The 24,167-nt window shown below is 44.6% G+C and overlaps 1 protein-coding gene across 1 annotated transcript in view; it reads left to right on the top strand.

Moving 5' to 3' along the window:
- Vat1l (vesicle amine transport 1 like) overlaps positions 1-23,429 on the top strand; it is a 160,508-nt gene extending 137,079 nt beyond the window's left edge. The window contains exons 8-9 of the mRNA XM_059262542.1: positions 20,416-20,499; positions 22,164-23,429. Of these exons, the coding sequence (XP_059118525.1) occupies positions 20,416-20,499; positions 22,164-22,262 (183 nt within the window). The 3' untranslated portion in view covers positions 22,263-23,429. The remainder of the gene's footprint in view (positions 1-20,415; positions 20,500-22,163) is intronic.
- The last annotated feature ends 738 nt before the right edge of the window (positions 23,430-24,167 follow it).

The following is a 24,167-nucleotide window of genomic DNA, read 5'->3' as shown; positions in this document are numbered from 1 at the left end:
ACTGGAAAACAATGTCTCCTTCAACTATACCCTTGGATTCCCTATATATTAGGGCTGGTTTAGTCTTGTTACCATGGTAACACAGGCCCTAGGCTAATAGATATTCCTTGGTGCTTAAAAGAAAAAAAAATAGCTTACAGGCAAGCAGGAAAGATGCAAAGGAAAACGTTTTTTTTTAAGGGGGTTAGAATGTTCCCGTTTCCCCTTCATGTCCCTGCAAATGGGCAGGGATAATTAAAAATTAGACCTTTGAGTCACATAGATGCTGACAGGGGGAACATAAGGAAGTTCCAGGGCTGATGAGGCCATCTGTTTCCAGTGCTAATTGAAACGGATGGAAATAAACCAAATTATCCCAAGATCTCATCCCTCCCTGACAGTCTTTCAAAACATGGCTCGCTGTGGAGAATCCTCTCCACCATTTGGGGGAATTACCCAACTTGCAGACAGCATAAAATGATCCTAAAAACAGGGACTGAGTAGCACACCTCAAATCTTGCTAGCTCTGCCTCTTCAAGTATCCCTCACTTCCTATCCCCACTGGACTCCCCATTTCTCCACCTGCCAACATTGCCCTCTGGAAAGTCTTCCTGAAACCCCTGACAGCTCCTTCCTGCTCCTCGCAGAGCCACACCTGTACAGCTCAATAGTGTCCCCAGGAGGCATGGTGCCACCCCAACTCCCATTTTCCTGGCTGAGCCACCTACTCCCCTTCAGGACTCTGGTCTGAGGGTACACAGCTTCTTTTCCGGAAACGCCTCTCCACTCCTAAAACCCCAGTGAGAATGCCACTTTTCTCCAAATTGAGTCATTTCCTCCCCTGGGCTCCCACGCTTCTTCATTCATTCTGAGAACGCAGCTCTTCCCACACTCTATGGGAATTGACAGTCTCCGTGGCCTCCTCCCTCCTCTCCCAGCCTGCGGGCTTCTCTGGGGTATGGCTTTGCAAGCATTCATTGGTGAATGCTGCCTGGCTGGGAGTTGTTGAAGTTTTACCTTAGCAGAGGTGAACTGGTTCATTGAAAAGGCACATCCTTCTCTGAGGAGATGAGAACAACACTTCTCTAAGCATTGAATGTGTAAGGAGCCTCAACTCTTCGCTTATAACATCATCATCATCTGGCATAGTGGGTAAGCGCTTCAGTACAAAGTCATTGTTATAGTTGTTGCTTGTGAAGAAAGCCCGAAGCTCACATTTATAAATCTTTTAGAATTTTCAAACCATATTCAAAAACATCAATAATGGAATATTGACGCTCTTAGTCCTCTTTCCCTATACTTGGGTACTACCCTTCACCTTGTTTCCATAGTGATTAATACTGTGTCTCCTTTGTTTCCAGTCCCTAGTATTATAAGATAAGTCTCAGGCATGATATCACCCCATCTGCATATATTTATTATTATTATTATCATCATCATTATCATCACATGTGTGTATGAGAGGGAGGGGAAGGAGGAAAAGTGCTAGGTATTGTGCACACATGCCACAGTACACGTGTAGAGGTCAGAAGATAACTCCCACCGTGAGTCTGGTTCTGGGAATTGGACTTCGGTTTCCAGGCCTCTGTAGTAAATGCTTTTATCTGCCTATCCACCAACTATCTTGCTGAACTCCAGATATATATATCTTTTATCAAAGAGCTAGGTTGAACTCCCAGCTCTTCTATCTACTATGTCAACAACCACAGGCAAATTCACCTCTCTATCTGTCTCTCATTTTCTATGTATGCAAAGTGAGAATGGCTATGCTCCCTCCATCACGGGGTTCTAATCTGCAGCAAAGGCACTGCTTTGGGGCAAACACTTTCAGTTAGCTCTAGCTGGCCAGTGTAGCTGAAGTCACCATCATTGGCTTCTTAATTCACAGTGAATCCCAAGCCCTGGACACATGAAACCATAACACTATACCTACCAGTCATCAAAACTTGGCAGCAGAATGAGGGACAAGCTGAGACTGGAAAAACAGTGACCTCAGGGATCAAGCAGGAGGCTAAAAAAAAGCTCCCATAGAGAGAGGAGGAGGCCTTAAGCTAGACAAAGGCCTCTGACCGATGGGCTGAAGCAATGGGTGCCCTAGGACAGGGCACCCTATGCTTGGGCACCCTGGCAAGAATTTGGCATGGAAGGTTGTGGACTATCACTTGAAAGCCAACTCTGCCCTTTAGGAGACATGAAATGGGCTCTCTTCTTATTTAGGGCTTGCTCACACATCCCCCAACAAAGACTCTAGGCTGTCCACCACACAAGCTTTCTCTGAACCTTGTTCCTCAATAACTTAATGTGCATTTTTAAAAACAGAGAAATTTAAATGAGGAAAATGAAAATCAGCTCTAATTTGGTGAGCTACCCAGGGGTTATAATTTTTTAAGGTGTATGTATCTATGTCCTTTCTATATGCAATTATTTACTTATCTGTAGATATAAGCAGATGTAACTATTCTGGTATGGTTGCCTTTTTAAAAAATTTTTACTCAGCAGAACACTCTTTTGCAATTCTTTAATTTTTGCATTTATTTTAGTGTGTATGTGTACACATGTGCACATGTACACAACACACATACATGCATGTGAATGCCACTTTGTGTATGGAGGTCATAGTACAACTTGCAGGAGTCAGTTCTTTCCTTCTACCATGTAGATTCCAGGGACTGAACTCAGGTCATCAATCTTGGAAGCAAGTGCCTTTCTGGCTGAGCCATTTCCCCAGCCCTGTTTTGTGCTTCTTTTTTTCTTTTTCTTTTTTTTTTTTTTCTTAACGCAGGCATGTGTGTCCCTACTAGCCTTTGGCTCATACTGACTCCTATTTCCTCCCTAAGAATGAGTCAGGCCCTCCTGCTACAATCCCAACATGCACCTCTGCTTCTAATATTTTAACTCATATCACAGTAAGTTTGGTCTCATCATATTTCTTTGGGCTATGAGCTATTCTACCAGCCCTGTGATTCTAACTCATCAAAATCCCACCATCATCCAGACTCTGCTGAGGGGTCTTCCGAGGGACTACACAGAGATGGTGAGTGAATTTAATTAACGGTACAACAATATCCTGAAGGGTTCTTTCTGCACTGAGTAGAAATCTAATTATTTGATGCTTGCACGGAACAGAGACCAGGATCCAACTCCTCCTCTGCTGCCTTCAAGTTGAAGGACTCATCACTGTAGCTCTCTGCTGATTTCCAGTATGGTGTGATGGTTGAACCAAGCAGTAACCAAGGCTACATCCAGGTGTTCATCACCTCATCCTCTCCAGGGATCTTAGCCCGGCCAGAGACTTCTCTCTTCTGTTCTTCACATGAATCAGCTAAGCACAGTGCCTATCTCATGATGGCCAAGCACTGTTAAAGAAATGAAGCACTGTTTGAATTCAGAAGTTCCAGAATTTCAGAGCTTTGGGATCATATAGGTAACAGCATGGCCAGTGTGATGGTTAATGTTAATTTTCGACTTGACAGAATCTAGAATCACCTCTGGCTGTGGCTGAAGGGGGTTATCATAATTATGTTAATTGAGGTGGAAGGTCTGCCCACTGCAGGTGGTATAATTCCCTTGGCTAGGCCATATATATAAATATATAAATGTTTTATAAAAATATATAAATAGAGATAGGGATCTGAACAGTAGCATGTATTCATCACTCTCCACTCTCTGATTGTGGATGCAATGTGACCTGGTGCCCAAAGCTTCTTCTACCTTTACTTCTCTACATCAATGGACTATGCCCTTGAACTATGAACCAGAATAAACCCTGTATCCCTAAAGTTGCTTCTGTCAGGGTATTTTATTACAGCAAAAGGAAAAGGAACTAAGACAACCAGTTCACTACTCTTTCAGGCACCACATGAGTGTGATTGAGGCTGTCTCCAATCTAAATTTTAAGAAAAAAAACATACTAACTAATGAGCATACGAAATCAGAGACCAAATGTGTTCTGTTACTGAGCATCTCCCAAGCTGTGTGCCATACTCTTTTCCTAGTCCCAGGAACAAAACAGAACCAAATCTCTGGTAGGCAAGTCCCTGTCCAAGGTGTTACATGGGATTAAGATGAGGCAAGATGCTGTTTTGAAAAACACATCCACTAACCAATGGAAAGGTGAATATGTACAATACATTCCCATGATGCTTTAGTTCTTAACTGGAGGGAATTGTGCAGCAGGGTGGCATTTGGTAAAGCCTAGAAATGCATTTGTCACAACTAGAGAGTGTTGCCTACAACTATACAGTAAAACCAAGAGTGCTGCTTACTCTCCTGTGGTGCACAGGACCACTACCACAGCAAATAAACATCCAGCCCTAAATGCCATAGATTGAACAATTCCTCCCCAGAGGACAGAAGAAAAGCAATGACCTAGGAAAAGCAAGTGCAGGGGAAACAGTCCATTGATGGTCCTGTGCTGCAGTCCCCAGCATCCTTCATCCTTCAGTCCTCTTCTCCATTCCTGTATCAGGGGCTGCCTACTCTCACATTGCAACAATGCCTCAAACTCTGCGCATATCCAGAGCTAGCTTCTTCTTACTCCACTGGGCAAGCCATTAACCTCACTAAATTCCACTCTCCTTTCAACTCTATTCCATGAGTGACAGAGACTCAAGAAGAAAAACGGAAGTATTTTTATGTAACCCTGAGTGACAGCCTGACAGACTCCCACCTGCTCCATGGCACTGATGCAACAAAATGAGAGAATGCATATAAGGTGCTTTGCTTGGTGACAGCACCTGGCAGGCACCCGTCATGTGTCAGCAGCTGTGGTGGTACTGCGCAATGTCCTCTGCCACCCAGGGACTTACCACCCCTGCCTTGTCCTTTACATTGTAACCAAAGTTTTTGTTTCAGTTCTCTCCTACAACCCACTGGCAGGGAGTGACTCACACTGCTACGTGCTTCTTCAGAGCCCAGAGCCCTCCCCATTCTTCCTCTCTCAGTGGAAGGAGCCAATAGAGACGTCCCTCCCTCCATCGAGGAGGGAAAAGGACCAGCTTTCTGAAGGAGCTCTTTGTACAGAATTGCTTTATTCTAAATGCTTTTTACACAGACTCAATCATTTCCATTCCACCTAGTCAATGCATCTCCATTCCCTTAAGTATAGAAATTTCCCCCTATACCCTGTAGACCAGCCTTTTGTCTGCAAAGCCTAAGGAAAAAGTCACCTGTGCCTACTCAGTTGTAGGTTCCAGTGTCATTGAGGTTCACCGTCATGTAGCACGAATCTTAAAAGGTCTTATTAATAAAATCAAACCTCAAGCCAGGTATTGGGGTGAATGCTGGAAGATCAGAGAAGCAGAACAAGCCACGGCTTCCTTACCTCGCAATTCCTCAGCTAATCCTGTTTCCTCAGACTGGAAGCCTCTGAGTCCTCATCTAAATGGATCTCAGCTGAACTGCTTCTCGAAAGCCTGAAAGCTTAACCAGTTTGAGTTCCTGGTCCTCACGCCTTATATACCTTTCTGCTTTCTGCCATCATTTCCTGGGATTAAAGGCATGAGTCACCATGCCTGGCTGTTTCCAGTGTGGCTTTGAACTCAGAGATCTAGATGGATCTCTGCCTCCCAAGTGATAGGATTAAAGGCATGTGCTACCACTATTTTCTGGCCTCTATGTCTATCTAGTGGCTGTTCCTCTGTCCCCAGATAAGTTTATTAGGATGCACAATATATTGGGGGACACAATATATCACCACACCATCATCCCCTTCAAATATGGCTAACCACTTAAGAATTAAGAATTTCAAGGCCTTGAAAGATCTTTGGACTTTTTGCAGCGTGTGTGTGTGTGTGTGTGTGTGTGTGTGTGTGTGTGTGTGTGTGTAAAAGTCAGAGGTCATTGTTTTGGATGTCTTCTTCTCTGGCTTCTCTGCCTTGTTTTTTGACCTTATGGATATGAATACATCGGCTAGCCAGTAAGCCAGAGGATCCTCCTGTCTCCACTCCTCCAGTAAGAGTTAGAAGCATGAACCATCACACTTGGCAATTTTACTTGGTTCAGGGCATTAAACTCAGGCCTTCGTGCTTCCATGGCTAGTTCTTTACCTACTGAGCCTTCTCTTGAGCCTTGGACTTCTTATGGTTTTTAACCCTTTCCACAAATTCTTCCTTTTGAAAATTCTAGGCAAAAACCTTCAGGCATGGTAGAAAAGACTCAGTTGTTCCTCTGTGAGTAAGTAAAACCCACATGATCTGGCAGCAAGGTCATTACATCCTTAGTGAGGAACTAGATCACTAAGTATTCAGGCAAAAATACTGCATCTCTTCCCTGATTTGAGTTTTTTTTTTTTCTAAAATATCCAAAACAAGAATAAACTTTAAATGTAATCTCCAAGTTCCCCATTGGCTTGTGGAACCCCACAAATGTTGGAAGCTCGGGTTATTGTCTTAACCTTCCATTCTCTAGATAAGACAATATTTTCTTAGATTATTTAAGTCCTTCCATTTGACTGAATGATAAATTTCTAACCCATCTTCAGGTCCTAGGTGAGAAATCACTTCCTCTCCATGGCTGTCTCCTGTTTTCATCCTTGACCTATTCCCAGACAGATTGCTTCCTCTTCTGTGCTCATCACACCCCCCAACATCTCTCTTGTACAACAATCTAGGGGTACGGCTTACTGTATTATGACAGGCTGTATACCTAGCATGCATGAGAACCCTGGTTTGACCCCAAAAACTGCAGTAACAACCATCAAAGATTGCACAGTATATATTAGAGTTTAGACCTTTCTGAGAGACTGCATCTCCAGCGAGGAAGCTCTTTGTGTCTTCTTGTACCCCCCTCCCTTCCCCTGGCCTCACACACACTGGAATTAGCATTCATTGGATGTTTACTTTAGTTCTTCTCAACCACCCAAATCCATTGCTAATTAAACAAACATAATGGCCAAGCATGGCAGAGCACACCTATCATCTTAGCACTCAGAAAGTAGAAGAGAGAGAATCAGAAGTTCAAGATCATCCTTGGGTACATAACAAGTTCAAGGCCAGCTTCTGATACATTACACTCTGTCTCAAAAAGAAAATGAGTGGCTAAATCAATAATTATCAAAGCAATACACTTGACAATTGTTTTTCCTATCTCTTGCTTTCATAAAAAATAGAGCAGAGTAAGTATGAACACTAAGACTTGCTATATGGATTAGGTGGATTTCTGCTGCATGGCTGACTTTGGCTCTGTTTAATTCACTTGAACCGCTATATGACCACAATATATATTTGACCAAGGGACCCCATGCCATCCAGATGCTCATGACAAGAGAATGAACCACTCCATCCAGGTGGTTCTGACTTGCTTTTTGCTTTTCTTTACTCCTTACTCTCAGCATGCTCCTGGTGTCTTCTGAGCCAGCACTTGCTACTAATGGCCCCTTAAAATTTCTCTTGAGGGAGCTGTAGAGATGGTTCAGTTAGTAAAGTGCTTGCCACGCAAGCCCAGGGAAGACCTGAGTTTGATCTCAAGTACCCACATAAGAAGCCACACACAGTGTTACACATCTGTAATCCCAGCCCAGGGGAGACAAAGCTTAGAAGATCCCTGGAGCTGGCTGACCAGGAATCGGTAAGCTCCAGGTTCAGTGAGACACCCTGTCTCAAAGCACACAGTAGAAAGTGATCGAAATATAAAGTGGAGAATGACTGAGGAGGACATCCAAGGTCAACACATGCACATGCACGTACACACAAGCACACAAGCACAATCATGTATATATCCACACAAATGCAATGCTCTTGAAGTATCCCCACTAGCTCTCCTGTTGCCAAGTAGAGAATTGCCTTAAATATAATATCTAATTCACCACCTGCTTTCCAAAATAATAGTTGTCCATACAAGCCCAGACAAGAGAAAGACAGGGTGGTTGCTAGAGTACAAAATTTAAGGCAGTCCTCACTTTCAGGTGCTTACCCTGCACTTGCATGGTTCTGAGAACAAGGTCCTCTTTAAATGTGGCTTCGTGTCCTGCATTACCACAAAGATCCACATGTAGCTTGTTCAAGGAGGAAATGAAGATTGCCTCATTTGTGCTCTCTTCCTGGCATGTGAGTCCATGGGTCTGACATTTCATAATTCCAGTCATTCTTCCATAAAACCTTCAGGCTGAGGACTGGAGAGATGCTCAACAGTTAAGAGCAGTTGCTGCTCTTGCAGAGGACCCGTATTTGGTTCCCAGCACCCATATCCCATGGCTCATAACCGACTGTAACTCCAGCTCTAAGGGATCTCATACCCTCTTCAGGATGCTGTAAGTACCTGCACTCACATAACCATACTCACACACATGTACATAATTAAAAATGAAATAAATATATTTCTAAATTTTGGGCTTCTATCACTTTCATATCTAAAACTACACAGTAGAACCAGGAAATCTAGATCCTATGGGCACTCATCATGATTATTCTGCCCTTAAACACCCACTTTTGATTTTAAGCAATCTTTGGTCCCTCCCAGAGAAGGGCATGGTTAGTATAATGTCTCACAGATGACTTTACTAGATGTGTCTTGTCATTATGGTATTTCTCAATTCTTCATTTTCAAAGCCTTTAATTTATCATCTAATAGGCACAGTGATTCACAGAATCATCCATCTTCATTTCTTTTCCTATCTTAGGTGGACAGTTCTTATTACTATTCATAACACAAGCTCAGTGCCATAGTTATTAAGTGATGTCATTTGTACCTTAATGACTTCATCCCTTTCATACCATTCAAAAGAAAATTGAATATTATGAAGCATTAAATGGAACCCCAAACAAAAACTGAGCTTTCTATAACCCTCATCACCCAAGTATAAAAGAATGAGCCACTCAAGTTGCAGTGTGGAAATACAGGGATGTTCTGTTTGTGTGCTACAGGTTATTATTTCAACTCTGTTGCTGTGAAAAAATACTCTGACAACTAGGGGAAAAAGGAATTTATTTCAATTTGCAATTCCAAGTTACAGCCAGTCATTGTGCAACTTACAATGCCAGAATACAGACCGTCATCGTGGAGACACCACGGTGCCAGGTTACAGCCCATCATTGTGGAGACATCACAGTGCCAGGTTACAGCCCATCATTGTGGAGACATCACGGTGCCAGGTTACAGCCCATCATTGTGGAGGTGTCAAGGTGCCAAGACCTTCAAACAGCTAGTCACAGCACGTCTGCAGTCAACAGCAAAGAGAAATAGATGCATGCAGCTTGCTTGGTTTTGCTCAGCTTGATTTCTTCACTCTCATATGGCTCAGGAGCTCCCACTTGTGCTTACACAGTGGGCTGGGTCTCCCCACATCAATTAACTCAATTAAGACAATTTTCTACAGTCATGTCCACAGGCCAACTCAATGTAAACTGTCTCTTTCCCAGGCGATTCTATATTATGTCACTTTGACAGGGCTAGCCATCACAATACTTATCCTTTGAATGCCCCAACTCAACCTTTCTCAAATCTAGGTTCATGCTCACTTTGTTCTATAGTTCCCGTGGCCATTGGCCTTTGGGGGTCTTTTTCACATTCTCCTGTTGGTCGAAATTGTCCTCTCTGACCCATCCCCCTTCGCTATAAATAAACTCCATTCATTTCTTAAGTCCTAGATCAATTATTTCTTTCTCAGATTTCTCCCTGGTCCTCCAGTCAGGTCAAATTCTCTATCCACATTGTCCTCACACCAATGAGTAATGAGCAAATAGCAATGTTGTGTCTAAGCTTGTGTTTAAGATAATAAACAGAGCACTGGTAGGGACTCTTGGAGACATCATGTGCCCATCAGTCTTCCCAGATCTAAGTTTGAGTGTACACTCAACAAAATTTGTTTGTTTATTTTTTGAAATGAGGTCTCACAGTTTATCCGAGGCTGACCTCAAATTCATAGCAATCCTCTCAAACGATGGCCCAGCTTCACTAAATTTGATGAATGTATTAAATGTACCAATCTAAGTGTCCTAGATGACACAGCAGCACATTAACCCAGAGGTTTGAAGACCTGAAATGATGGTAGTGTCCACTGACATGTTTCAGAGTTGAAGAAGCCAACAAAGAGGTTGAGACACCTAGGAACCGGCAATAGTAGAAAGATCTTGCCTGCCCCAAGCTTGAAGGTGTGTGGGAAAGAATAAGTATTACCATTACTGGGCATGTAAGGGTCAGAGACTGATCCCTGACAGACCCACAAAGCTGTGTTTGTCCATCCATTCTTAATAAGAAAAAAAAATAGTAAGAGGAAAAACTAGAAAAGGGAGATTTATTCAATGTGGCCACTCTGGGAAGAGCAACAGGATCAAGCCCCCACTCCACCCCACAGTCCATCTCCAGAATTCTGGAATGAGGTTTGGGTTAAAGCAGAGGCCAGAGATATGGAAAACAAAGTAGTTCTGATCCAACTGTGGTCCTGCCATTCATTGTCTGAGCTCCAGCCTCTCCTTCACGGCTACAGTTAAGATTAGTTGTCAGAAGTGTGTGAAGTTCCTTCCTGGGACACAAGCTTCCCCTCCGTTTGTCGCCATGTTTTATTGTTTCTCTTCTCCCAGCATGACATTCTGGAGGACATTCCAAGTCCTTGGGGCACTTTGTTTCAATAGTCTGTTAGCTAAACGAGAAGGACACAAATGTCTCTCTAAAATATCTTGATGCTTGTCAGTACAGTCACACTACCAGATGCCAGAGAGGGAACTGGGAGCTGGCAATGGCTGCAGTTACAAAGAGACCTAGCTTCTGCCAGAAATCTGCCTCCACTAGGCAGGGATGGCCAAGGGGAAGCCTCCACTACCCCTCTTGCCTTCTGTTCTTCTGCCAGAGTCTCTGGCAGAGGAATGAACAAAGAGGCCCAAGAATGAATGAGAGACACAATGTCTTGAGAATAAACAGAACACCAAGGGTGCAATCAGTGAGCCAGCATTGGTAGACTTCTGGAAACTTCATCTCTCCTGGTTCTGGTGTAGACAGAAATGAGCACATTCAGTCGTAATTGCTCCACTGCTCCTACATGCTGTGAGCCAATTAAATTTTCCTTGTGGGTCATGCCCTGAGTATTAAACACAACGGACTTCATGCAGAGCATGAACCAATGGTACCAGATGAACTATGCTGGGTTGCAGTGCAGAGGCCACACAAATCAGCCAGGGACTCTCTGTGAGTAAGGCTACCTGCACACAATAAAGTAGTTTCAAATAAGTTATTCTGAGAACCTCTATTAGGAGGCTGCAACCTCCATGACAGTCTGTGTTTAACCTTGGGTGCGACAGATGGGGAGTTTGCATGGAGAGAATAGGTTTGGAGAACAAGAGTCTTGGTTGACTATGGGTCTATAAAGAAGCAAAATGCAAGAGATCAGAGTCCCAGGATACCCACAAAGGGCTGTTCTCAGTCAGTGCACTGTGGCTTAGCTTTGCTAATTCTAAACCCTCTGCATCATCAGATCCAGGGACACCTGCCTGCTATTGGCCTTCTTCCCTCTGAGCTGTTCACCTTCTTGTTCCCTCTCCTCTTCCTAGTCCTATATCTCAGATCCTAGGGCCTGTTCAGTCTTGGACCCACATTTTAGGGATGGAGATGGAAGAAGAAATCAATGTTCATCACGAAGCATTGTTCAACAATGAAGGTCAAAGATGACAATGAGGATCCTCATATGGATATGTGGTATTTTATCATCATCGTCATCCCTGTGGTGATGTCAGCTACCCTCACTCATCACCTGCTCTGACTTGTTTGTGTCTTAGAGCATCACCATGAGCTGCCATCTTTAGTTCTTGCCACCCTCACACCCCACGGTCAATTACCAGTCACACTACATAATCCCTGTGTCACAGCCAGGTCTGACTGTCACCTGTGCAGGGCTGGAGGCAAGAGTACAAGGAGAGGCATCCAGCCTGTGAGTGGCTAATTTTCTCACACCCTCAAGTCCCACCTAAGCCACTAGGACAGGCTCGGATGTGGGAGAACTTGACTATCTTTCAGAATTCCAATAGAGGGCGCTGAGACCTCAAGTTTCATCCTAAAGTAACTCCCAGTAGAGAACATCTTCCTGGTCCTGTGTAGACATTACATGAAATTAGTTGGGGCTAATCACAATGCCAAATTCCTGATGTGCCATCCTTGTCACTCTTCATAATGGTCGTTCTATGAGGTGGACCTAACCTTGTGATGGGCATAAGTTCCCCTCAAAGACATCTACATTCTCATCCCCAGAACCTGGAGTCATGTGGCCTCAAACCAAAGGTGATTTCATAGATGAAACTAATTTAAGGATCTTGAGATAGGTGGGTTTTCCTGGATTATCGTTAGGGCTCTGAGTAATCACAAGTGTCCTTAAAAATCAGAGGCAAGAAAGCCAGAGTCGGAGAGACGAGGAGGTTCTGTGCTGCTGGCTTTGAAGATGGTAGCAGGGACATGCCAGCAAAGGGATGCAGGGTTCTAGAAGCTGGAAAAGTCAAAGAAATGGGTTCCTCCTTTGATCCTCCAGAGAGATGCATGGTCTTAAACCTACCTTGAGTTTAGACCAGTGTGACTCACATCAGATTCATGACCCCCAGAACTATAGGAAAATAAATTTGTGCTTCGAGCACTATGCTAGAAGCAATTTGTTACAGCAGGGAGAACAAATATATACAAAACTTTACCCACACTTCACAGGGGGAAAGTGTCCCAAGAACATTAGGTAATAATGCCATGTGATGAATGCAGGAGTCTGGATTCCAATGAGATCCTGAGGCTTTGCAGGGCAGCCTGGGGTCCCCACAGGAATGGCAGGTAGTTAGTAAGTGGAGAATGCTGGGGGTGGGGTGATAGGGACCCTGAGGAGGTCCACTGTCCTTCCCTGTCATACTATACAAGCAGGTTGCCCCTCTCCATGGCCATGTTTTCTTCACAACCAAACATCATTCTCCCCTTTTTGAGTACATTCTTGAGGGAGTCATGGAATGTTTATCTTTATGATTAACATGTTTAAGAAGGGAAAGTGGGGCTCCTTCAAAGTAGAGCAGGAACTAGGGAGAAGGCTCGGCAGTTAAAAAGCATTTGCTGGTCTTCTGGAGGTCCTGAGTTTGGTTCCCAGTACCTGTGGAGGATAGCTCACAACTGCTTGTAACTCCAGCTCCAGGGGGATAAAATGCCCTCTTCTGGTCTCCAAGGGCACAGCACTCCTGTGCATACACACACACACACACACACACACACACACACACACACACACACGTGAATTTAAAAATAAAAGTCTTTTTTTTTTTTTAAAGATAGAGCTCCAGGCAGTGGTGGCACTGCCTTTAACCCCAGCACTCGGGAGGCAGAGCTAGGTGGATCTCTGTGAGTTCGAGGCCAGCCTGGTCTACAGAGCAAGATCCAGAACAGGCACCAAAACTACACAGAGAAACCCTGTCTCGAAAAATCAAATAAATAAATGAATAAATAAATAAATAAATAAATAAATAAATAAATAAATAAATAAAATAAAAATAGAGCACACCCATTCTACCTGGGCTTTGGCACTGTCAAAGGGAAGAGGGAGTAGGTAGCATAGGTATTGCTGTTTCATGTAAACCAAAGACAAAACCCAGGGACATCAAACAGTGTCACCAAGTAGAAGCAGAGCCAATCACCTCTGCCATCATCTGCTTGGGTCGCCATCCAAGTAGCCTCATGAAAAACAGCCATATCAGAAAAAGTTCGAGTGACTTCAGGAACTTGAGATGCTGACATGTCTGGATGGCACGACTCAGATTCCCTGCCTCCCACTGCGTCTATGGGAAACTAGTGCCAGTGGGTAGAGCCTGAGAACTTCCACAATGCCCAGCCCTGGGAAAGTCAGCTGCTGAGACACATCTGGATGGCCTAACAGCTAGCAGAAGTTGTTGTTGTTTCCCACAGGGTATGGGGAGCACAGCTCTGATTAGGAACAGATTCCTCCAGGCCACCCAGGAAGCACAGAGCAGGCCACCAAGAGACAGCTGCCCTACTCTGGGAAGTGGGGTAGACACAGGATGGAAACCCACTGGGTGAGGCTCAGCCACATAGCATCTCAGCCGCTTCACATATCCACTTGTTCCTTCGTCTGTTCACTTACTTATGCATTTATTCTGCAGGTTAGCATATGCTGACCTTCCTTTACACTGGGGGTTCCTGTAAGCACCCCCAAGTTGCCCATGAGCCACGTGGGGCCTCTGAGTATTTAAAGAGAGGCTAGTCTGACTTGGATACTTTGTAAATTTGCTGTATACCCCGAATTCCCAAAACGCAGAACAAACACACATTGTTAACTTGATATCACTTTGAGTACATATTGAAATGACAGAGCTTTGAATAGTGTCCCAGTTATCATCTGTCACTGTGAAAACTATCAGGACCAAAAGCAAACCTAGGGGAGAAAAGGGTTTATTTCCACTTAGAGGTCACAGTCCATCACTGAAGGAAGGGCAGGAACTTGAAGTAGAAGTCCTGGAGGAACACTGTGTTGGACAACTCACAGACCAACGCTTTGCTAACTTTTGTATACAAGACAGGACCACCTTCCCAGGGAATGGTGCCACCCACAGTGGCCTGGGCCCTCCTCTATCAATTAACAAGACAACCGCCCAAAGACACGCCCACAGGTCAATCAATCTGTTCTGGGCAACCCCTCAACTGAGACTTCCTTCTCAAGTTACACTAAGGTGTTGATAATTAAAGCTAAGTAGGATGGATAGAGTTGGTAAAATACATTATTGAAATCAATTTTATTAGCTGCTTCGTTGCATTTCTTCCTGTGCCTAGTCGGAAAACCTTTTGTCATATCTGTAGCTTGCTTTGTGTTTATATTTGAGTGTGTTGTTCTGTTGGCTTACAACATAAAGGCTGCTGTAGATGTTACAAGTACAGGGATGGAGTTGATGTTACCTGCCAGCCCGACTTGCCAGGACCCCACAGTACTTGGCCAGATTGTGAAGGTCAAGTGTATAGGGCACAGAACAAGTACCCAGAGGAGCTCACAGCTGAGCTGTCAGCTGAGTTAGCGCCAGGACTGGGAAGCTCCAGGAAGTGCACAGAGGCACAGCAGACAGCCGACTGAGCTTCAGGCATATCTTCAGTTGTGGGGTGAAGGGTGCAAGAACTGGCTCCTGGGGCAGCCAGTCAAGAGCAGAGCAGGACACTTGCCAAGCCACCAGTGAAGTTTTGAAGTGCTCTACTAACCCGTTCAGAGGACAAGAAGATGACTTGAATGTGCCCGCCTTAAGCCAATGTCTAAATATCATAATTTGAACCTTTAAGCATTGTCCACAATCCTCACCGAGATGTTTTACATTCTTTTTTCAGTTTTTAAAGTAATTTTTATAATTTTTTAAGTGTGTGTGTGTGTGTGTGTGTGTGTGTGTGTACAAATGTGCCTGTGTGGCATACAGTGTGAGTGCAGGTGCCTATAGAGGCCAGGAGAAGAATCCCCTAAAGGTGGAGTCACAGGGAACTGTGAGTTACCTGATACCTGATATGGGTGCTAGGAACCAAACTCTGGTCTCCTACCAAAGCAGTATGTGCTCTAAACCACTGAGCCATCTCTCCAGGCCCTAGTTTGTGCTCTGGCGGCTTCATAACTACTAAATCTTTGAAATCTGGTACACATTTTATGGTGACAGCATGTGGCAGTTAGTACCACATTCAAGTGCAAGTCCTGTTGTCACAGGTGACCTGTGGCTACTGGATTAGATGATGCAAGCCTACAAGATTCTTCTCATTAATGCAATTTTGGTTTCAGATGGAAAGGTACATTAGGAAAGTCTTAAATGCAGAGGAGACAAATCTTCCCAGGTGCTCTCAAACATCTCAAGAATATCACCTATTAGGGGACCTTTTTAAGCTGATAAATTGGTGGTTAAGTCTAAACCCCATGCAGAAGTATCAGCAGAGGACAGTCTTGGGGTGTGGCCAGCACAGCCTTGTCATGGGTTTTGCACAGAGCCTTAGAAGGAGAAGCTGGCACTCACTTTTCCCACACGGCTCTTCCTCTTTGAGTGACAGGTAGAGGCAGACCTCTCAGATGCTTCCTCCTGTGTTTCTCGTCCGAAAGGCTGATGCAGACATTCCCTCAAGAAGCTCAGCGTGTGGATGAAATAGCACCATGCGTGCAAAATGCTACACACTGTGCCTGATAAAGAATTGATCAAAAGTAGTAGTCTCCTTCCTTCTAAGCCTCTGCCAGTGGGGCTCCTGTGCAGCTCCAGGAGCAGCCTTTAAAAGAGTGTGGAGAGCCTAACAGCATGACTGGGGTGGGGGTAATTAAATGACCTCTTGAGATTACTCCTGGTCCTTTATCCATTTTCCATAGACAGGACTTCAAGGCGGTGTTTCATTTCGGAAAGAAATTTCTAGAAATATGCAGATTAAAGGCAACCCTACAGGGGGTACTTCCACCAACCCCTCGAGCATCACGATCCACTTTAACTTGTGAGAAAACAGCTCTTTACATTTTCCTGGACTCCAACTTAGTACAGAAGCAGCTTAAAGTGTGCCTAACTGTGTCCTGTCATCCTGGCTCTTCCAGATGCTGAGACAGGAGGATTACAAACTCATTGTCTACTTAGACTTCTGAGTTCTAGACCACCCTGGGAAACAGAGTGAAACCCTGTCTCAAAATAAAAAGTAAAAGGAGCCGGGTGGTGGTGGCGGTGGTGGCGCACGCCTTTAATCCCAGCACTCGGGAGGCAGAGCCAGGTGGATCTCTGTGAGTTCAAGGCCAGCCTGGGCTACCAAGTGAGTTCCAGGAAAAGGCGCAAAGCTACACAGAGAAACCCTGTCTCGAAAAACCAAAAAAAAAAAAAAAAAAAAAAAAAAAAAAGGAAAAGGAAGGCTGGGGTGTGGTTCAGTGGTAAAACGCTTGCCTAGAGTCCACCATGGAAGGACTAGGGATGTGACTCAGTGTTAGAACAGTTGCCTAGAATCTGCCAGGGTCTTAGTTAGGGTGTCTATTGCTGTGAAGAGACACCATGACCACACAACTCTTATAAAGGAAAGCATTTTTTTTTTTTTTTTTTTTTTTTTTTTTTTTTTGGTTTTTCAAGACAGGGTTTCTCTGTGTAGCTTTGCGCCTTTCCTGGAACTCACTTGGTAGTCCAGGCTGGCCTCGAACTCACAGAGATCCGCCTGGCTCTGCCTCCCGAGTTCTGGGATTAAAGGCGTGCGCCACCACCGCCCGGCCAAAGGAAAGCATTTAATTGGTGTGGCTTGCTTACAGTTTCAGAAGTTCAGTCCATTATCATCATGGTGATATGAGCATGGCAGAATGTAGGCAGACATGATATTGGAGAAGTAGCTGGGAGTCCTACATCTTGCAGGCAACAGGTAGTCGGCTGAGACACTGAGTGGTATCCTGAGCATAGGGATCCTCAAAGCCCACCCCAACAGTAACACACTTCCTCCAACAAGGCCATATCCACTCCAACAAAGCCACACCACCTAATAGTGCTACTCCTTATGAGATTATGGGGGCCAATGACATTCCAACTACCATAGCCAGTGAGGGATTAGGGGATGGCTCAGCAGCAGAGTGCCTGGCTAGAAACCATCAGGAAAAGTCTGGCAACATGGCTCAGTAATAGAGTGCTTGGTCAGAATTCATCATTGAGGAGTTAAGGGCATAGCTCAGTGGCAGAGCACTTGACTAGAATCTGACAATGAGAGACTTGGAGCAGTGGTCAAGTGATTGGCCAGAATCCACCATCAGGAGACTAAGGATGTGATTCGGTAGTAGAGCACTTGCCTGTGATATACAGAAGGTACATAGTGTTCCTAATACTCAAAAGGAACATTGTGAGAGTTTTTGTTACCACCTTCTACTTTCTAGAATCAAGTGAAACAGACCTCTCTAGGTAAAACTGAGGGGGAAATGCTGGATTTGAAGTCTATCCAACCTAGTTCTGAACCACACTTTGGTTCCCCGTAGCCATGTAACCTTTGAATGAATTGCTTATGCTCTTTAGCCTCGGGGTACTTATCTTTAAAATGGGCACTATTTGTATCTTGCAAGCTAAACCTATATGCAAGGTAGGAGTCTATTAAGTCTTTATTATCCCATTTACTCCCCCCCCCCAAAAAAAAACAGTGAACTTTAAAGCAATGGTGATTTCATAGGCTCAGGATAGGGTACCAGGAGCTGGGTATGATTTGATTTAGCTGGGTCCTTCGGCCCCCACAAGGCTACAGTCAAGATGTCAGCAGGATATGATCTCATTTCAGGGCTTGTTGGAGAAGATTCTACTTTTAAGTTCTTTAGGGGTTGGTGGCAAGATTTAACTCCTCAGAGGAACTGAAGGTCTCGGCTTCTTCCTGACTACTGGATGGAGCGTGTCTTAGGTCTCTCTCTTGGAGGGATTCTATAGGGTAGCCCCAGGCCACGCAGCATTCCTCACTAGAGTCAATGCAGCACAGATGTGGTATTCTGTAACTTAATCTTGAAAGGAGGAGCGCATCCCATCTGCTGTGCTCTGCAGGGAAACAGGTCCCTAGCTCCGGCCTATACTCAACGGGAAAGAATCACACAAGGACATGAGTCCCATGATGGGCAGAGAGCTATACCAACAATTATCTGTCACCATATAGAGCTTTTCAATAAGCATGGTGGGCCTGCCTCATCTGCAGATTCTACATCAGCAGTTTCAGCAAACCTTGAAGAGGAAATACTTGAGGTGGCCGGGGGAGGGGGGGAGCGGGGGAGGGGGGGGAGCGGGGGAGGGGGGAGTTTTCACGAACATGCATGCTTTGATTCCATGTCATGATTCTCTGTATAGTAGAACAGCACGGTGTCATGTTGTATTTGGTGTTACAAGTGATCTAGAGGGAACTTAAAGTCTATGGGGAAATGTATGTAGGGTCTATGCAGATATATACCACACTGTTTTATATAAGAGCACCCACACATGTTGGAATCCATGAAGAGCTTTGGAATCAACCTGCCACAGATACCGAGGGGCAAAGGTGCTACCTGTTGTTATAACCAAGTGTGAAAATACTTCAGAAGTCACTACGTAAATGGAAGGAATCAGCTAGTTTGTTTATCGGGGTCGAAAAAATTAACAATCACAGGACACTGTCAGTCTACAAAACAGAGACTGTTTCTCACCACGAAGTGACCAAAAATACTGCATTTGAAAGATGCATTAAATTTATATTAAACATTGAATTTGACAGCATGTTACCACATAACATTATTTGAATAGTAGAGTTAAAAGGCCCACCTCTCCTCCACTTAACTTTCCAGGTACACCTGCAAGCCTTCCTAGTTATTTTAGAATATCTACATTTTTATAGAGATGTAAATAAAAGTATGCCTGTCGGTTTCCTCATTTAGCAGGATTACAAAAGCATTCGATCCTGCTGTGTCTCCTTTATAATTAGTGACATATATCTTTCTTTTCCTTAAAAGCTATGCAGCATTTCCATTCGGTAGATGAATATAGAAACCATTGTTTATTTACCCATCCCTTTACTGGGACGTATACGCTGTCTCAGGGTTTTGCCACTAAAAGCAATACACTCATTATCTTTTATGTTTTTCTCCCGTAAATTGAATTGTGTCTCTGAAGTCCCAGAAAAGCAATTTGAACACAAACATTTTAATGGTTCTGTGAGTTTGGATCCAAATGAATGGAAGCCTTTGAGTTTCCAATAAGCAAACATTTCTCCAACAGCCACAGGCTAAGTTCCTCACATGCAGTTAACGATGTCTGACTTTTCAATTTTTTTTTTTTACGTCATAGCATCTAGCCTTGAAGCAACATTTACTGAATTTTTGTGGGCTGAAGGAACAAAAATATTTTAAATTGTGAGACTTTAAGAAAAATGTTTAGACTCAATCTATTATAAATTTTTACAAATTGACTTTTGTGAGGCAAGAGAAGCTGCGTTCATTCCCGTTTAGATTTCAATAAGACGTGGTGGGCATACATGGCTCAGTGTCTTCTCCATGAATCCCCACAGCGCCCCCTGCAGTTCACTTTCTACACAGCAGCAGAAGGAAAGGCTCCGAACAAACAGGAATGTGTATTACAGCTTTCCTTTCAAAGAGGGTCCCCTACATTCATGAGTCTGACAAGCACCCAGATATGGGAAAGGAGACCATCGATCCTCTTTTCTAGAGAGAATGCTCTTCTGAAGAGAGTTCCTGCTAGGTGAAAGCAGGAACTAGAAATCCCAGCAACTAGAAATCATGGGAATTTCGCAAATGAGGTTCAGCCCTGGTAACTGATTTATTTAGCCAAATTATGAGCCAGGGTTATGTAAAACTTAAGTAGGCAGGCTTACAGGAGAGGGTCACAGTGTATAATTGACGCAAGGCGAATGAATATATTTGCGCCCCCAAAAAGTTGCTGCGTGAACCACTATTTGAGCTGCAGCGCCCTCTAGTGGGAGGCCGACGGATTGACTTTTCCAGGCCCGTTTTCCAGGAACGGCATCTCACTAATGACTGCTTCTGTCTCCCTTGTGTCTCAGGTAAAGGAGGCCATGCAGCGCATCCACGACCGAGGGAACATCGGGAAGCTGATTCTAGATGTGGAAAAGACTCCGACTCCGCTGGTAAGTGGAATGCAGAGGAAACTGCCCGGCTCAACACCAAAGGCAAACTGCCGGATCATCACATGTAGCACAGCTGATGATGAAGGAAATATACAGGCAGTGTTTACAGGTTCTCAAAAACTAGAGGTGATCAGATGACTCCAGAATGAGGGATCAGCCACGGGCTGAGATGAAAATGGAAAAGGACAGGAAAATTGCTGAATGAGGACGGACAGGGATGGACAGAAAAGGACTGTTTTACGGTTCTGTCTCTAGGCTGCTACCAAGGGGAAGACTTCCTAGTTAATTCTAAACAATACACTGCTTGTGCTCAACAGAACGGTGCCAGCTGCCTCTAGGGTGCCCCTGGTGCTCCTGTTCAATTCACTTCCATTTATTAGGATAAAACCCTAATATCCAGGCAATCCACAAGAATACAACAGGTCAGATTCACCTGTTCCCAAACTGGCTGCTTTGGGGGAGGGGTGGCCTATGACGTAGCCCTCAATGCATAGACTCTCCCGACTGCATGCATTCAAAGCCTGGCGGCGCTCAGTCCACTTGCGACCTGGGCAAGTTGCTTTGCACTCCAGCTTTGGTCCTGTTGATGAGCTAGAGACTGACAGGTTCTTTGAGATCAGCTAGAAAGGCATTCACTGAGCATGAGTGGCCATCCTAAGTTCTGGATAAGCTAAAAAAAAGAAAACACGGAGGTTTGTTGTTGTTTTAAGTTTCTTTACTAACGCACTAGTCTTGTGTCAGTATCTGTCTTTTTCAAGAAAAAGAATTAAAATGATCCGTAGCTGTCAGTCCAAGTGTGTATTTTCAAAAATAGCTCCTGGTCTTCTGTAGCCAGAACATGGCTCAAGGGTAATGGCCATTTCACTCCGTACAGAACAGTCAAAGGAAGGGGCACTTTGTGACACAAGCTGCTGGTGACAATATGGATAGAGTTTTTAAATACTCATGAAGTTCACAGGACTGTTGGAGGAAAAATTATGGCATGAGGTTAGAGAGAGGGACTAGGATCCCAGGACTTTCATGCAAATACCCTGTGGCCCACGTGAATAGGTCTTTCAGCTCCATGCATAGAAGGCTCTAGAACTGACCTAGCCAACTATTACATTTAACCAAAATAGCTGGCACTAGCTTCCTGTGCAGAGGGACTTCATATCTCCGTGAACACATGCGATTCTGATGGCCCTTGGGTTGGGGTTACAGTTGCTTGACCAAGGGGCAGAGCCTATCAAAGGCCAGATAATGCTCCCATTCAAGCCAAGAGCTCAGGTCTGCCTCTGTTGAATTGTTGCTCTTGTTTCCTGGAAATATTTTTACCCTGACACCCAAAGGGACAAAGAGACAGTAGAGAACGAGTATTTGGAGCATTGTGGTAGGGGAAATGCCGCAGCCGAAATTCTAGATGCAAGAAGATAGCATGAAGTCAAACTGAATCTAGGGCATCGTGAGATTCAGGATGAATCCAATGAGATCACCTCCAGGGCTTACAGGTGACATTAAAAGAAGCAGCAGGGCCTTGGTGGGTATTAGTAAAGGGTATAGAAGGGCTCCTCAGAGGCACTTTCCCCTATCGGAATGAACACTCTGAAAGAGGTCCATCCCACAATGCTCAGGGATGACGAGGGAGTAGGTACATAATCTCCATCACGACCTCTGTTGAATTGCAGATGGCCAATGACAGCACAGAGACCAGCGAGGCAGGGGAGGAGGAAGAGGACCACGAAGGCGACAGCGAGAACAAGGAAAGGATGCCCTTCATCCAGTAAGACCTCATCTCTGTGAATGTAGAGGACGGCTGGCAAGATAATGGCCACCATCAGAACTCTTCTGTGCCCCCGTGAACAAATGCTGTAGTCCAGTGCGTGTCGTGTTTGTCTGCAGTCAGCCAAGCTAAGAAGCTGTTGATCACTGTTGTGTTTGGAATTAAGTGCCAATCCCATTCCATGCAGTATTGTGTCCCTTCCTGGTCTGTGTGTCACACTCTCCCCTCTCCCTCGTATCAAACCCATCCTTCTTCGGGTCCTTCTTGACAGTTTTAGAATAGCCTTGCGAATTAATACAAGACTATGGAGCCCAATGTCTGAAACCAGACATGGACAAGGCTACGCTGATTGAAAGGTGTTGTCACAGAGCCCTGTCCAGATCCCATTATTCTTCAGGCCAATGACACTCTTTGCCCGCCAGCCACCAGCAATGCCTTGAACTATGGCACTTTGTCTGTTTGGCTAGTGGCAAGAGAGTAGGCCAGGAGGAGCATTCACGATCTTATACATGCAGACTTTTCCAAGCTGTACTTTGTCACTCCCCCTCTAAGAGGCCATGTCCCTCCCTGCCTTTGTCTCTGCACCTTAAGGTTTGAACCTCTCTTTAACTCTTGTCCCTGGTTCTTATTCAAAAACCATAAACCAGGGAAGCAGGTGTGGGTTCTTTCTAGGATAGAGATGGGTCAACAGCATGTCTGAAGACCAGCTACAGAGACCTCTCCTCTGAAACCATGTCTCCTGAGCAAAGTCCTCCCTGTGGCCACACACAGTTTATTTAAATCCTAAAAACACTCACCACATGTAGGCCTAACTCAGATGTCATTAAACTCACCTAGGTTCTCACCCTCACCCTCAGCCTTCAGAATTACCATGATTATTTCTAAGCTCCTGCCCAAGAAATGCCTTTCCCAAGGAAGAGCTCCCTTGAAGACCAACCACATTTGGGGTTGAAAAACCAATTGGTTTCTTTTGCCTTCTCAAAGCATGTTCTACTGTGCAATAAGCACTAAGGATAAAGATGGTGGCTACCCAGCATCTGATGCCAAGTGTGTGGTCCCCCTCTCCAACACACAAAACCATGGTGCTGATTTGCAGGCTCCCTCAAAATCAGGGGCCAAACTGCTTGATCACATACCCTGGTCAATTTTCCAGCTTTTTGATGGGCCTTGAAGGGACAACAGTTACCTTAAAGGAAAAGGAGTCTCCTTTCCCCCTCAGTGGGGCTCCTTATTGCCTCCTTCCCCAACCAAGCTAGATATAAAAGGCACCCATGCAGTTAGCACCCTGAATTTATTTTGCCTTCTGGAAGACCTAGTGGGCTCCCCCATGACTTGAGTTGGTGTTCCAAGTTTCTTTACATTCTTGAAGACTTTAAGAGGGTTCCTATGTTGCCCACCTTCTCCACTAATACGCTTTAGGGTGGACCACACTCTTTCCCCCATGGGCTGGGTACAAACACATTTCAACAATTCCCTGCTTGGTTTGCAAAGTCTCTGTAACGAGTCTCATGTCATTCATCATGTTCCTTTATCTCGATCCTGAACCTGTGATGATGACTTCTTCATGCCAAATATTTACCTGAATGGAGTCTTTCCTCATTGTGACTGTGTGAGTCAAATATGGAGATGAGAAAAGGTACCACCAGCCAATAAGCCAGGGGATGAGAATATCTAAAAGAGCGTGCCAACCACAGACTTTTATTTCCTAGCTCTGGGGAGTGACTAGCACTCCAGTGTTTGGCTATCCAGAGAGATGATGGCCCTTGCTAAATACTGTATAATCAATTACGTTTCCACCGTAACCATGCTCAAGAGTGGGTAGACCTGAGGACCACTCTCAAAGTGCTATTGCTAGTGTGTAGAAATAGCCTTCTGGTCACTGGCCATAGAAAGGTTCTCTTCTGGGGAA

The sequence above is a fragment of the Peromyscus eremicus genome, chromosome 5 (assembly GCF_949786415.1).
Source record: "Peromyscus eremicus chromosome 5, PerEre_H2_v1, whole genome shotgun sequence".
Taxonomy (NCBI): Eukaryota; Metazoa; Chordata; class Mammalia; order Rodentia; family Cricetidae; genus Peromyscus; species Peromyscus eremicus.
Note: the sequence above shows the minus strand (reverse complement) of the source record. Positions and strands in the feature narration are given on the sequence as shown.